Here is a 16,503-nt window from a genome sequence, read left to right as displayed (position 1 = left end):
AGCTAATTTCAAAATATTGCCTGGAACTTAGAACAGCCTTTTTACAGCCCAGTCTTATATATTTAGGTGCACCTAATTCCATTTATTTGAGTGGACTATGGCATACCTTACTTTGCATTGAACTGGACTGCAAGTTGAAAGGAAGCTGCAAACAGGCAGAAGTTCAGATCGGTCAAGCCTCTTGGTATAAGCTGTTGTTTGTACTATCATCTTTAGCAAACACCTGTTTTATAAAATAATATTGCAATTGGAACACCTAAAAACAGGTGCTTTGCTGTGTGCAGTACAAACAGCTGTTCTTAATAAAGAGCGGTCATTATATCTTTTTAGGCACCAGGCAAAAACATTCCTCTATAACCAAGCCTTTGGGCTTTAACTACCTGTGGCTTTTTAGAAGTGGGTGGGATGTTTTTAAAGTCTTTCTCTTTCTTGGTTTCAATGTATCTATGTGGAGTTATTGTCTGTCTGGTTGTAAGATGCTTTGGGCAAGATAAAGTGACTGCAACTTTAATAAATTCATAAAAAATGTGAAGTGCCATATTTTTCCATGTATAAGACGCCCCCATGTATAAGACAACCCCTATTTTTGAGCCCAAAATTAAGAAATAAATTTATTTATATATTTAGTTGCAACATTCTGTGTATAAGATGACCCCCAATTTTAAACTTTAAAAAATTGGGGGGAAATATAGTCTTATACACAGAAAAATACAGTAAGTGGAGTGTACCATAGTACCCACTCTGTTTCAGTTTTCTACAACCTGGTCCCCTCCTAATGTTACGCTACAGCTCCCATTATCCTTGAAACACTGGCCCTGTTGGCTGGTGCTGATGGGAGTTGTAGTCTAACAACATCAGGAGGGCACAAGAATGGGTAGGGCTGCCCTATTTCTCCCTTTCATTTGAACCAGGTGCAACCTCCGTAATGGGTGATGTATGGCTGTCGATTAATAAATAGGAAGCTCAGTTTAGACAAGGCAAATATGACGATGGAAGATTCCGTTGATGAGATATTTGTGGAATTGGCTGTTCCTGATAGCAGGATTGTTTTATATGGCAGAGCCAGCCAGAAACCCAGGTAACCTCCTCAGGATCACTGGCAGGGCTGGATCTGCTGGAGGGTGGTCATCCCTCTGCTCTTCCACATCTGAACCTCAGGTATGGGCAGGATTGAACCCTGAAGTGCTTTGGCTGCTTCTTCTTTGGTGATCACTTGCAGCCGAGTAGGATTGTCTTCCATGAATATGGTCTTAACAGTGTGTCCATAAGCGACTGTTGAGGCCAATTCTGGATCCGCACATCCTTCCATAGTCAGGACATAGGTTTCCAGTGAGGATTTGCCAAACGTGCCTTCCTCTTAGCTCACAGCTGGAAGTCACAGAACTGACTGCTATGGTTATTGTTTAAGTGATTTCCATATTAAGCTTCTGAAAATGTATTGGCATTTATACTGAGACTTGTCAAGACAGAGTTAATCCACTGCTTTATAAGGAAAGGGTCATACTTTCCTGTTAGTGTGTGGAAATCTGACAGCTCTGATATTATGATTGGCATTGTGGTTGGAATGACTCAAGTTCAGGGCCAAGATAATCTGCAGTACAGATATAGTCACTTGCATAACTAACTCCATTGTGACTTCTGTGCTAACCCTGTGCTTACTCAGAACTGTAGTTGAGCAATGAGCAATAATACAGCTTTCAAACCAGCTATGGAATTATGTAGTAACAAGCATGTCTAGAGGAAATTGACTAACAAATGTAAAAATAATAATAATAGGAAACAGTTGTGAGTATCTCCTGAAAATATCTTCTTGAGGAGGCCTTCTCCAATAAAGTCTAACCTAAATAGTCAAATCTGAATTATGAGTTAACTATTGCCTGAAGAAAATATTTGAACTCACTGCTCCTTTATTTTCCTTGCGGTTGGCCCAGGGCAATAATGAAAAGAACCTTTGCAATTACAGATTAGATAATGAGATATCCTTCCCCTTGTTCTTTCAAACACTCTGATATACATGACCTTAATGCAGGGATAGCGCTTCAGCGTAAGAAAGCATGGAAGCTGTTTAGATTAGACAACAGCAGACATATTTCGCTGTATGGACCTTTGAAGTTGATGTTTAAGATAGAAGACCAACTGTCCTCTATGCCTAAGTTAAATAACATGCAAAGAGGTGTTCTTGTTGGGTTAAAAGGCTGTAAACCTCCCATTGCCTTAAAGTCTGTCTAAGCGTGAGCGATGCAATACCTACCTGTTTCAGCTGGTATTCAATAACCAAATAACAAAGGCGGAAAAGATCTATACTGTTTTTTTAATTAGCTGATTAGTTTTAATGGTTTGCTTTCCTTGAACAGTTGCCTACCCAGAGCACTTAGGAAGTGGTACAATAAAAAGCAAAATATTTAAATAAAACTACATTTGATTCACTAATATAGCAATTACTTGGACCTCTTCAGTTGTACAAAAGAAAGAAAGAAAGTTTGTTGGTATTGCTTTTTGAAGTTGGGTGTGTGTGTGAGAGAGAGAATGAAAGCAGTATACCTGTAAACAGTGCTTGAAAACAGCTTCTGTCAGAACACTTCCCATTAATTGGTTTTTAGGGAAACCAGTTATATTTTTATTTCTTAAAAATTGTCGGCTTTGGCTGCAAACAAACTCAGCTAACACCCTGGATTTTATTGTATTTCAGTTTGAATTCCATAGAATAATACAAGAAAATACAATATATAAGAAATAAAAGACACAATAAATATACAGTTAAAAATCAATGTGAAAATTTAATGTGATGGGTGTGCCATCTCCCATCTTCAACTGTCTTCAACCACAAATCCAGACATGTCATGGACTGTCTGAATGAAGTTTGGACTACTGGTGGTCCACAGACCACAGTTTGGGAACCCTTGGCTTGGATCAATGAAATACAGTGTGTCATTTTTCTCCGACTTGTAATCATGTATAAATTATAGTGGTCCATGCACGAAGGAGTGAGTAGAGTAATGCAATAATTGATGGGATTCTAGATTTTTTAAAAAATCATGGTGCATCCAGAGTGTTTGCTGAGTTTGATTGCATGCCAAACTTACAGTTTTCTATGAAATCATAACTAGAGTTGCTGAAAACCAAGAAATGGAAAGGGTTCTGGCAGAAACTGCTTTCCAGCAATGTTTGCAATTATACCGCAAATCTTCCTCCCCATCCTCTCATACACACACTATTAAGATATTTTAGAAGAGTATTTTAGAAGAGGCTTATATTTATCTTCCCATCTGCTTTCTATTTTGTCTGGCAGCTGACCCAATTAAATCACACCTAACAAGGTGCTTAGCATTCTCTGAACTCCTGACCTCTGGACTTCACAGCTTTTGTAAAAAATAGCTATTGTTGCAAGTTTACTTTTTTCACAGGCGACCATTTTAGGATTTGTATTTTTCTCTGATCCTGGATAGCTTAGTGGCCTGCATAGTGCTTTCTATAGAACCATGGTGTGTATTTTTTTAATTGTTCTCTATCAAAGCAAGGTGGGCATTTCCATGCGCTCTGGCTTCCGTCACGGTGTTCCGTTGTGCCAAAAGCGGTTTAGTCATGCTGGTCACATGACCTGGAAAGCTGTCTGTGGACAAATGCCGGCTCCCTCGGCCTGAAAGCGAGATGAGCGCTGCAACCCCATAGTTGCCTTTGACTGGACTTAACCGTTCAGGAGTCCTTTACCTTTTTACCTTACCAACAATTGCCTGATCTTCTCAGAAGGCCTTGTCAAAGGAGGGAAACTCTAGAAAACAAGGACTTCCGGGTTAGCGCGATCGGCTAATGGCGGATTCCCTCCGAGCTCCGGAGGGAATCGGCTCTACTGAGGACGGGTCCTGCCGCGGCGACGACGCGGGGACCCTCAGAAACCACAGGCGCAGAAGCCTGTGGACTTGGTGACTCGGTGGGCACCATTTGCGCCCCCCAACCCACAAAGAAGCCTTTTTAAAGGCTTTGGAGAGGGTGCGGAGAGCGGTGTGGTGCTGTGAGTAGACCACTACTTCAGTGGAGTGAAGCCGCGAGCCATGGCCGGAGAGCGCTGACTTTTTTCCTTGAACATTTGGACTGAAAAAGAAATAACCCGTGAGTAGTACGGAATTTGGATTTAAAAAATCTCTTTTTCCTTGAATTTGGAACGATCGGGGGAGTGCTAAAAGGAAGTCCGCTCCCCCATTCTGCAGACATTTAAAGCAAGAATTGAATAACTAAGGTGGAGAGACCATCTCTCTCTCTTTGTGAGACAAGAGTTATTAATTTCACGATTGGCATTAGAAGTTTTGTGCTGGAGGATGAGAACTGAATCTTAGAAGTTGATGTGAACCCCCCCTCCCGGATCCGGGAGCGATCCGGGAGCGAGCCTGCTGAGGAGACATAAGGAGTTTGACAGCTGTCAAAGGAGCTGTCGAACGAGCTTTTAAAGCTAGAAAAATCTGTTATTTACTATCTTTGAGGACTAGACGGTTACATTTGACTTCAGGTTGCTGGAAACAAAGAAGAAATAAATAAATAAAGTTACTGACTGTTGGAGAAGGACTACTAAGTAACCAGAATCCCTCTAGGGGGGATTCTGAGACATTACAATGGCTGCAGATGGAAAATTACAAGCCGAGTTAGAAAAAATATTTTTTCTCGTGGGAACCTTACAAGACCAGAGCACAGCTATGGCTACAAAACTTGCAACCTTGAATGTTAAAGTAAATAATCCTGTTGACTGTGTTAAGGACTTGACAAAAAACAACTCTGCAGCTGAATCAGAAGAGATTTTTTCAGAACCAGAGGAGAGAGAAGCAGGAGCGGAAATATTGCTGGTGGAAAGGGCCAACCAGAACCCTACAATTGTGGAATATAAAGAAAACAAGGAAATTGTGGATTATAAAATTTGGACTGAAATTGAGAATGAAGTAGGGAGTGATCCCTTTATGGGGGGATCGGAAGAACTACGGATTGTGAATTTGTCCAAGATGAAAGGGGAAGCCTTTGGGACATTTGGAACATTTGGACTTAAAAGAAGCAAGAAATATGATTGGGGCTCCATTTTGGAATATGGAGGGCTGGCTGGAAGAAACTTGGATCTTACTGGGATAGAGCTCCTTCGAGACCCGACGACCAACATAAAGGACTATCAACAAAACCGGCGGAGAGGGACTGATGGAGATTTGAAGGCCTCGGACGTGAGAAATCCAGGCTAAGAACTGATATTGTGGATATTTTTTGTTTTGGGGGATTGATACCGGGAAAGGGGGGGGGTGAGAGCTTCTGAATCCAAAAGGAGGATAACTTTATGAATTTTAAGTTTAGTGTGTTTGGTAACTAATATTTAAAATTGGGAAATTTGTGGAAGGGAACTTAGGTCGACCTTAGAAAAGGATGTAAAGATTATAATTGATGTATAAGTTAAAATTGGTTAATTAAGAAGAACTAAGCTAAAAAAATGATTACAATAATATAGTGAAGATGAAAGTAAGAACTTGCTGAGCCAACTATTGGAATTAGGATGTATGAATGGGTGGTGCGGGGAAGTCAGAGAGTGTGGTTAAGAAAGTAAGGATTTGAAATTATACATGTTTGTCTTTGTTTTTGTGTGTTTGTGATGTCAATATAAAAACCCAATAAAATTTTTATTAAAAAAAGAAACTCTAGAAAACAAAGTGCTGTTTTTAATGTGACAAATATTTTCCTATACATGGTGTGTGTGTGTGTGTGTGTGTGTCATTGGCAGCTGCAGAAACTCAACTGCATCCTTACAAGATTGTTGTGCTTTTCTTTCCAGGCTGGTCACTGGAAGTGGTGGAACTGTGTAAGAAGTATCAGAATGATACAGTGGTCGCTATAGACTTAGCTGGCGATGAGTTGATAAATGCTGAGACCTACCCAGATCATCAGAAGGCTTATGAGGTTTGTTCAGATGATAAGTAAGGAGCCAAAAGAACAGGATTGGGGGAGGTGGGTAGTTCAAAACCCTCAGTGCCTGCCTTACATGCAATCTGAGAAGAACAACATATAAGACTCCCATTCCAGTGTTTTATTATCATGCACTCATGTAAAACCTGCTACATCTTTTTATTAAAACGGGACTGGTCTACAGGTACGAGAACCTAATCCCAACTGCTAGCAAACCTTCAGTCACAGCCTGAGGCTAGAGATAAGAAATGTCTGGCTAAAGCTTTCCAAATAGAAGATTGGTGTAGTTACTCCTCCCTGTAGATTCACTCAGGTATAAATCAATATGCTTTTGCTGGAATTTTTTTTATCAACTATGTGAACAGTTATGCATGGGGTAGAGTTTTGCAGGTGCTACACATTTTGCAGGTGCTACACATTTTATCATGGTTGTTGTGAAGCAAAAAGTGACAATCTTTAGTTTTACATGTATTTTAATAAAATAACAAATTTTCCTCTTTGGGAGAAATACCAATTTTAAGCAGATTTTTCTATTGTGCATATTCCAGTTTTTAGCAGCTCTGCTTAGACTACAACCAAAGAAAGATAAAGTAGCAAATGCTACCTTAAGAAATTCTATGGATCTCTAGCATTTGCCAGTCAGTTTTTATTCTCTTCCTTGTGTTCCCTTTTATTCAGGAAGCTGAAAGATGTGGCATTCACCGAACTGTTCATGCTGGTGAGGTTGGGCCACCCAAGGTTGTCAAGGAGGTAAGAAGTAGTACTGCAGAACAAACAAACAAAAAAAAGAGGATGTTGTTTCATTGGAAAGGCTGACAATTGACACTGAATATACAGCAAACCGTAGAACGATGGGGGAGAGGATGGAAGGAGAGCTCTGTTGTGACTGATAGGTCAAGTTTGTAATCAGAGGGAACAATTTTACCTAGACTCTCCATTTCCAGCATCTTGAGGGTGGAAAGTGAAACCTATTTAGTTCTTTCTGCCTTCCATTCAACTTTAAAGGTGCCTAGCTCAAAAACTGCTAGACCAATTTGTGTGCAATTTTGATACTTTTACCTAGAGCTACCTCTCATGTCTGCAATTTTCAGACCACAGGAGATGAAATGATTCCTCTCTTTTTTGTTACACACACCCCAAAGTGTAAGGGCTGCCCTTGCAAGAAGACTGCTGCAGCTACCCTTCTGAAATTTGGTGGGATTCGGCTCCTCACAAGGGGCAAACATCCATGTACGTTTCATCTAATTCTTACAAAAAATCAAAACAGTTATAAACTGTTCCTTTAAAAAAAAAGCCACCATAGTGTGGTGTAATTTCACAGGAGTAATCCACTCAGGAGAGGCAAACAGAGCTGCACCCAAAAGAAAAAAAAGTTATACCAGGTGTTTTATTTCTGTCTTCCACCCATCTCTCTAATTTGATTGTGATTTGAGTGCAAGCTACATAGATTACTTTTTCAGGTAAGAAAACTATTGCTATTTGCAAAAGAGAGGAAGGAACTTGTGAGCCCAATGCTTGTTCATGTAAACAAACTAAACCATACTCTCCCACTTTATTTTAGTATTACAATTCAAGGGGTTTTTTTTGGGGGGGGGGTCTCCAGAAGGTCTGTGCCATACATAGTATGGCTGTGTTTCTAAATAAGCTTTTAGTGGATTGTGATAAGTATACCTTATATAATAGGAGTCATAGCTCAAAACAATTTATAGAGCTGCTCTCACTTCAATGCCGTGGGCTGTAGTTATCGTGAACTGCGCAATCGAGAGTAACCTAATTAGCAAAAAGTTGATTCTACATTCCCACCACCCCCTGTCTTTCATTATAGGCAGTCAACATCCTAAAGGCAGAGCGAATTGGCCATGGCTACCATGTATTGGAAGATGAAAGTCTATATAAACGGCTGTTGAAAGAAAATATGCATTTTGAGGTAATGGAATGTCTTTCAAGTCTCCCAACTCTGTTACTTGAACCAGATAATAGCTGTAGGTGATATTAACAGAGGAAGCTGCCTTGTCTCAAGACAGGCCATTAGTCCGCCTAGCTCAGTATTGTCTCCCTTCACTGCCCAGCATTTCTAAATTATGAACATAAGTATTTTAAAGGGGATGTGTACTGATTCTGTTTTGTTTTTTATATAAATATACAGATCTGCCCTTGGTCTAGTCACCTCACTAGTGCATGCCAAACCAACTTCAGTAAGCATCCATTAATAAGGTAAGGATTTGGGTTGGATTTTTTTTTTTAACTTTGGAATAATCATGCTACATTTTATTTAATTATTCTGACATTATTTCTCCCTTATTGAATCAAAATCACTACCCAGTTATCAGCTCAAATCCTAATATTGAGGCGAGCCATGAGGTTTAAGCCTCCCAGTTTGCCATCTAATAATAATAATAATAATAATAATAATAATAATAATAATAATAATAATAATATTTATACATTGCCCATCTGGCTGGGTTTTCCCAGCTGCTCTGGGTGGCTTACAGCATATATAGCAACATAATAAAACATTAGGCATTTAAAACTTCCTGATACAGGGCTGCTTTCAGAAGTCTTCTAAAAGTTGTGTAGTTCTTTATCTCCTTGACATCCGAAGGAAGGGTGTTCCACAGGGAGGGCGCCACTTCTGAGAAAGCCGTCTGCCTTCTAGAACATCCAGTTAGCACTTTATCTAATTTGTCTTTTCTATAACAAAGAAAAGTAATATGACAAGAAAATATTCAACAATATACATTGGATCTTATATTATTCTTAACATCTGAGAAAACTTAATATGATTTGATGTATAGTAAATAAATAGTAAATGTATGATGTATAGTAAATAAATCACATTTATTAGTGATTTCTCCCCCTGTGATATTTTATGCGGATTACTTGAAATGTGTTGTATCATGTCACATTATTGTACAGTGGATGCTCGGGTTGCAAATGTGATCTGTGCGGGAAGCACGTTCGCAACCCTCAGCGCCGCATCTGTGCATGCGCAGGTCACAATTTAGCGCTTCTGCGCAAGTGCCGAAACCCGGAAGTAACCCGTTCCACTACTTCTGGGTTCGGTGCGATGCGCAACCTGAAATCGTGCAACCCGATGCGTCTGTAACCCGAGGTATGACTGTACAGTGAAAAATAAATAAAAAGTATATTTGGTGTTTGGACTGTAGTTTAATGGAAATTGTCTATGGGGTTCAGTACAAGTGGGATAGAAAACAGGCTTCACTATATTTTTTCCCCATGAGGAAAATGCATATTATACTCTAAAAAAAACCTGATGTTCTTTCAATTCTGTTTTTTCCAGGTTTATGAAAGATGAAGCAAATTATTCCTTGAACACGGATGATCCACTCATTTTCAACTCCACAGTTAACACGGATTACAAAATAGCTCGTGATTGCATGGGCTTCACTGAGGAAGAATTCAAGAGGCTGGTAAATTGTTTTCGGTTTTTCACATTGGTTGTGCTTGATCCTAAACATCTTTGCTTTGAAAGAATAGCTTACTTCCAAGTAAGCTGTGCTTCGATCTGCAGCCAAAGTAAATCTTCCTTAAATTACTTCTCCAAAACAGAAATGGTCTTATAGGAGCTCACCATAGTGGGCATAGAACCACATCTGCAGCCTGTCCATTTCCGTGAATTGTACCCCACACCTGCACCAAATCACAACTCTAGATTGTAGAGGTATGGTGAGATTCTTAACTGCCATATAGACAGGCGCAGTAGATAGTCAGCTCCCCACATAATTATAAGACCATTGCAGAAAGGTTACTGCTTTGTAAATGGACATCTTAATTCACAATCTGTATCTGCATATGTTCATAAACTTTGTCATTGTGTAAGGCACTGATGCACTTCAACCCATGCTCTGACTGATAGATTTAGCTCCTTACTTCAGATAATAAAATAACCAGGAAGTGGAGTGCTTCTTAACTCATTAAGGAGTTGTTGAGAAGAGTAATTCTATATAAACTCATTCAAGTGCTTATTACAAGACACAGTGTCCTTTATTGCAGCCATTGTCCTCCTCCCCACTTCATAGTTGGAGTGTTTCCTCACCCATTCTTGAAACCATTTTTAGCTGAATTTCTGTTTACCCACCCATTCAGCCCCTTTTTTCCTTCTCCAGAACTGTCAGTTCTTTGCTTAGTCATTTTTTTTAAAATGGGCACATATCTGCCCATTCACCCCAAGAGCCTTGTTGACTTGGTATGTGGGAGCATGGATATAATTGTTTATTTTAAACACTGTGCCCATAAAAAGGAAGAACCATGTAGGAAGAAAGCATGTGGATATGCAGAAAATATATTAGGATTTGACTTATGAAAACAAAGACACAAGGCATACAAATGGAGACAAGTGCTCAGTTTCACTACAAGCCAGGAAAAACAATCTCCGTTTACAATCTCTCTGGAGAAATGTTGACTCATCCTGGCAGGCACATTACATGTCAGGAGGAAAGAGAGTGCTGAGTCACCACATCGTTTAGCCAACAAGCCAGCATATGACATGTTATTTATGTAGCAGCACTACCAACATATATGGAACTTTACAAAAAATGAGGTGATAGGTTCTTGCTTCCAGAGATCAGCAGTTAAACTGCTTCTGAAAGTCAAAACACAGAACCAACTATTGCTTGCATTGCTGCGCTCTCAGAGCAGTATTTTAGTTTTGAACAATAAGCCCACAAGGCTCCAACTTTTGTGCATCACCATGGTTTGCTGCCAGTGGTTCACACCAGCCTGACAGGTAAGGAGTTTTTTGGAAAGAAGGCCACTAACATAGGGCAGCTCATAGTGTACAGTGGTGCCTCGCAAGACAAAATTAATCCGTTCCGCGAGCCTCTTTGTCTAGCGGTTTTTTCGTCTTGCGAAGCAACCCTATTAGCGGTTTAGCGGCTATTAAAGGCTTAGCGGCTATTAAAGGCTTAGCGGCTATTAAAGGCTTAGCGGATTAGCGGCTAAAAGGCTATTAGCGGCTTAGCGGCTTAGAAAAAGGGGGGGAGCGGGGGAAAATCGGAACACTCGCAAGACGTTTTCGTCTTGCAAAGCAAGCCCATAGGGAAAATCGTCTTGCGAAGCAGCTCAAAAACGGAAAACCCTTTCGTCTAGCGGGTTTTCCGTCTTGCGAGGCATTCGTCTTGCGGGGCACCACTGTAGTGTGCTTCTCTCACCTATGGAGACTAACCAGGAGATGTGGCAGGTACCACCCAGCCCTTTAAAGAGGTTGAAATGTGAGCCCTTACCGCTAAGGGTCCCCCCATGAGGACAGGTTGGGAGTCCACTTGTTCCTGTCTGGGATCCCTGCATAATGCCCCAGACCTGAAGTCCTTTTGACACAGACAGTAATATAAGAACAAAAGAGAAGTATAAACCTTTGTAGCTGTAATGAGGAAGGTATTAAAAACTCAGAACCCTAACACTGGCAACTGAGACATGTCCCATAGCATAGGATTGACCAGCAAAGGCATAAAATTGGTCAGGCAAGGAAAACACGTGTTTGATTTTTAATGGGTCCTTAATTTATAAGTCAATGCATTTCCCCCATCCCATCAGGGAGCAGGGCTGTACTGCTTTGTCGCACAGCTTTCCCCTGCCGCAGCCCCGACATCCGTATATTAGGCATGGACAACTGAAGGGAGAGAACCATATGGATTTCTGCACACTTAAGTTTCCCTTGGAGCTGGAGCCCTCTTTTGGTGGCAGTGATGGTGGGCCGCTGGAACGAGAAGTGGGCCAAGTGATTGAAACTTTGATTTTCCCACCAGGAACCTTTCTGATTTCTAATACTCCATGCCTTGAGTGTGATCGTGATTACGGAAGCTTTGTAGTAGCGGTAGAAAAATCTGGTAATAATAATTTGCATGCTGGAGGTCCCAGCTTTAATCCCTGGAATCTCTACTTAAAAGTTCTTTGGTAGGAGCAGCACTGGGAAAATGCTACCTCACTTAGCATAAGGCAGTGTTGCATCAACTGATTACCAGATCTCTGGAATATGACTGTGTGTGCTTCTTAAAGTGCTCCACTTTGCATGTCTAATCAGGAGTATTGGGACTTAATCCCAGCTAAGTGATCAAAGCCTAAAGACTTTTTCTAAATGGCTGCCATTTTCCCACTTAACGAAAAGCTGAGAATGTACAGTTGGAAACTGCATCCATTACTTTCACTTAGATTTGGCTAGTAATGCATACTAAGACACAAGCAGAATATTATCCTTTCTGAGCTTCACTTCTGTGTTTGTTCCAATTTTTGCAGAACATAAATGCTGCCAAGTCTAGCTTCTTGCCAGAGAAAGAAAAAAAGGAGCTTCTCTACAAGCTGTATGAAGCCTATGGGATGGTACAAAGCACAGAGTTCTGATCCATATGATGCCGTCTACTCGTGACCTCTTTTCCTGACATCTTCATGGTAGTCAGAGACCTCCATTTTGTTTCTTTGAAGACAACGCACAAACTTAGTACTGTGTTACTATCTTGTTTACTATTACCATCCACAGAGTGGGGGCATACAGTATATATAAAGAACAGTATTCCTACAGTGTTTGTGTTATATTTGCCTAGAGCACCCAGATCCCATAAATAAAATGGGTGCTATGAGTTTACATGTTTGTTTTTTTAGGCTAAAGATAATAATCTTTTCAGAGACTGGAAAGTTTGGAGGAGGAGTTGCTTCTTGTAATGGCTGAATTTACCTCTGTTTACCAAAGTGGAAGCAGGTTTTAGAGACTGGATTATTTCAAGAACCTAGTTGACCAGAAGCGACAGAGAGACAAAAGAATGTGTATATACAATGGGAAGCAAAGCATCTCTCAAACCATTTTCCTCTCTCTCTTGAAAGCTATAACTTATCTCTGGCCTTACTAAGATTTCTCTGTAATTTGTCTTCTGTATGCCCATACACTTGAAACAGAGAGAATCACAACTGAGTTTTTTCAGATGTTTAACATCTTTTAGTGGGGAATCTCTGATAGAAATGAGTATTTCACTTTATCCCTGGTTCTCTGATTGTTTGACACAGTCATAGGCTGGGTTTATTCCTTCCTTGATTCTGCTTGGCCTTAATACCAACTTAATACTTATTTAAATGTCATCAAATTCTTTGGAGCTAATACTTAAAGAATAGTGGTTCTGATCCAAGGATCGTTGAGTGCACCTGGAAGATAACAGTTCCTACCTGTATTTCAAGAATGCTAGGAGCGTGCATCACTATCCAGAAGACAGTGTCAATGGCGATCACCTTGAATGAGTCACATGCATCTGATCTGTGCATATAGGTCCCAATATAGCAAGGGATCGCTGCCGAATTGGGGCAAATCCAGATTCAGCATCTTGCCTTTCCCCAAATCAGACTTGTCCAAGATGTCTTAAGCTGTGTATGTTCAAAGAACAACACAGCACTTTAAAAAGGATTGATTTGCAAAAGAAGCAAACTCCTTTATTCCAGTACACTTGCTTTGTCTGCTGCCTGCACTATTGGAACTGCTGCCCTTTTTAACTAGCATTTTTGACTAAGCTCTGTTTTATATAGCATAATGTTTTTTTCTTGTCTGTTACCAACAGTATGGTAAATTTAGCTAATGGTGCTAAGTTATCTGGTAGGTTTTCAACTGCCTGGTACACAAACCAGTTAGGCTGAATTTCTGGAATTGAACTTCATGGTCTTTTGATGCACACACACACACACCCCATCCATGGGACTGATTTGACTTATGCAAATACTTTGGTTTAACCAAGTTATGGTCAGTCTGTAAGTAAATACCTTAAAAACCACATGTCAGTGGTCTTTTGCAGAAATAGAAAATATAGTATCCAAATCAAATTAATACTGCATCAGCACCATGCCAGGAGGCCTCATCTCACATACATTTGTGGGATTTCTTCTAGTGATTGTAATATTCAATTTTGCATCTTTTAGAGATACTCATTTGTTGGAGAATCTTTTAAAAATATCCACAAAGTATGTATCTGAGCAGATCCTTTTGTCCTTGTATTTCATTATAAGGAACCTGGAAGTCTTGTACTTGCAAGGATAAGACTAATGTACTACAGAATTTGTCTCCTAGACTCACAGAAATCTTCCACTCTGGAACTTGAAACTCCCAAATACATGTGCTTTGATCTGAACTTCTATTCTTTCCGTGAATAGAACAGAGTTCATAGAACAGGGATTTCTTGATTCTCCCTTACCTTTGCATATCTGCTCCTAGGGACTGGGGAGCCTTGGATGTGTTGTGAGATATGTTGTAGGGCTGCAGATGGAGGAAGGAGTTGGCAAGATTTGCTCCCCTCTTACATGAACAGAGCAGCATTTAAAGTGGATCGTTTAAATGATGTAATTTTATCAGATTTCTAGAAAGGTGATCAGCATCTGTGAACCTCTAAAGATGCCTCAAGGTGCTTTCAGTAGTGGAGCATGAATAATTTGTGCAGTGGCTCAGCATATGTTAAAATACCCGGGTTTTATTTATTTTACCTTTGTGCTTCATTCATAAGGAATAGTTGTTGAGGGCACAAACAGATACTCTAGCAAAAGTGCATCTGCTACAACCACGTTTAGCTCCCCTTCCATAATGTTTAATAGAACTTACTGATTTGATCACGACACACCATGTTTCTGCCTCCTTCCAAGAGGCAGCCAACAACATGAAGTGGCGTTGTGACATCAGAATGCAGTTGAGTTTTTCTAGATGTCATGGACAGGAGGATGGTGCCTAAAACCTCAGTTACCATTTTCAGTAACAGCTGTGCACTTAATATAAATCTGGCTTAGTCCATAGACACATGTCTTCAGCCACACAAAAGTGAATTCACACAATCGTGTTTTTTTTCTATCGACAGAGCAGGATTTCTTATCTTAGTTTAACATTTCTGGACTGACGTACTTGTGAACATGGCTGGCGCACAATCTGAATGTGTATTAAACTGTTCACAACAAATGGAGGCTTATCGTAGGCTTCTACCCTGAGCTGAAAATGAGACTGAGGCCCTTTATAAAATGAACATATCTTCATGCTTTTTTAAAAAAATGAAAAAAAAACTATATCAAGGAGCTGGACTTGCTTTAAACACTGTTTCTTTGTGAAAGGAAAGCTCTTCACAGAGCCCTTTGTCTGTTCGAGCTTATCACCAAGTAGCTCTTGACATTGCTGGGACTAGTGGTCCTTTTTTGTCTTAAGTGTGGCCGTGAAGTGTTAGTTTTGTGGGACATAGGAATGACACACATCTTTGCTTTCATCACAGTGCAAGCAAGGCTTATTCCTATCAGGTGTATCTAGCACCAGAGATAACAAGTGGTACAGGCGAACATGAGTCTGCATGACCCAGAGCCTGTCTATCACTGTATTTCTGATGCTGTACTACTAATTCTTCTATATAATAGTGATATAGGCTTAGGTTTACAATGTTTTTAAAAGTTCATAAACACAGCTGAGGAAATCATACAATGCCATATTTCGGTGGTTATATAGGCTGGTATTACAAAGCTTCAGACACCAAAAATATGCCTCTGATGAATGGCTTTGACGTCCGCATGTGAAAAAGAGACTGAGCCTTGCATAGCGCTTGTCTCCAAAAATAAGTTCTGAATGTAAACTATAATGTCTTATGTATAACCAGGAATATATATATAGGAATTATTTTGTTATTTTTATAATGTCAATGAAAAGTTATCCTTATAAATTTTTCTTATGTTGTTCACATCCTGAAGAACAAAGGAGAATTTTTATTTTGGTTTAATGAAATAAATTCCATTTTAACTATATGCATATGTCATTGTTGTTGCGTCGGAAAAGATTTCAAGCCCAAGTCTGCAAGATGTGATTCAATTAAAAAACAAAACTAGAAATGTTGTGGTTTCATCTCAAAGCAGGTACTGTCACTTGGTAGAACAAGGGGATGGAGGGATGTCCCGTTGGATTCCACCTGGACTGCAGTAGCTATGAAACCTGTTAGGGCAGCTGGATGGGCAAAATTAACTGTAATGAAGGAACTGTGGGCTAGACATCCACTTGCCAATGCGTGGCTACATAACACAGGAGAAACGAGAACTTGTGCTGTTCTTCATGCTTCTCAAGGCCAAATTAGATGTGACACCAAGCTGCATGCCTCTTACCCAGCAGCTGGCTGTGGCAGCTGCTTCTTTTTAAAAAAATAGAAATTAAAAGCTGTGAGTTTGAGTATAGGAAAGCAACTGGGGGAGGGAAGAAAGAAAAGGGTTAAGCAGTGCTGCACACACTGTTTCCATGTCATTCTTCCACAACTACAGACTCTCGGGGATTCTTTTTACTTAGAAAGAAGCCATAGGTGGATAGCCCTGGCATTTCCAGTGAAAAAGGGGGTAGTGAGGAAGATCCTTCATTGCCTGAGGTCCTAATGAGAGCCACTATTTCTCTCCCCACACCCCAAAAGAATGATCCTGGCAAGATGCTATATCAGGATGTGGTATCATTTCCCTGGGGCATAAACTCCCACCAGAAATGCCAGGCTGCCAAGCCACTGCTTGAAGCAACGGTGAAGCTTTGCTTTTTGTTTCTTAAAAATAAATAAATGGGCCACCTCATCTTTAAAGTAAGCTCAGTCCTGC

At 40.2% G+C, this 16,503-nt stretch overlaps 1 protein-coding gene across 2 annotated transcripts in view; it reads left to right on the top strand.

The window, feature by feature from the left end:
• Nucleotides 1-15,681, top strand: part of ADA (adenosine deaminase) — a 32,886-nt gene extending 17,205 nt beyond the window's left edge. For both annotated transcript variants that reach the window (XM_081196590.1, XM_081196591.1), the window contains 6 exons: nucleotides 5,795-5,919; nucleotides 6,604-6,675; nucleotides 7,751-7,852; nucleotides 8,072-8,139; nucleotides 9,227-9,356; nucleotides 12,178-15,681. In XM_081196590.1, the coding sequence (XP_081052716.1) occupies nucleotides 5,795-5,919; nucleotides 6,604-6,675; nucleotides 7,751-7,852; nucleotides 8,072-8,139; nucleotides 9,227-9,356; nucleotides 12,178-12,282 (602 nt within the window). In that variant the 3' untranslated portion in view covers nucleotides 12,283-15,681. The remainder of the gene's footprint in view (nucleotides 1-5,794; nucleotides 5,920-6,603; nucleotides 6,676-7,750; nucleotides 7,853-8,071; nucleotides 8,140-9,226; nucleotides 9,357-12,177) is intronic.
• Nucleotides 15,682-16,503: the final 822 nt, after the last annotated feature.

Source organism: Podarcis bocagei (genome assembly GCF_964188305.1).
Source record: "Podarcis bocagei genome assembly, chromosome: 5".
Taxonomy (NCBI): Eukaryota; Metazoa; Chordata; class Lepidosauria; order Squamata; family Lacertidae; genus Podarcis; species Podarcis bocagei.
Note: the sequence above shows the minus strand (reverse complement) of the source record. Positions and strands in the feature narration are given on the sequence as shown.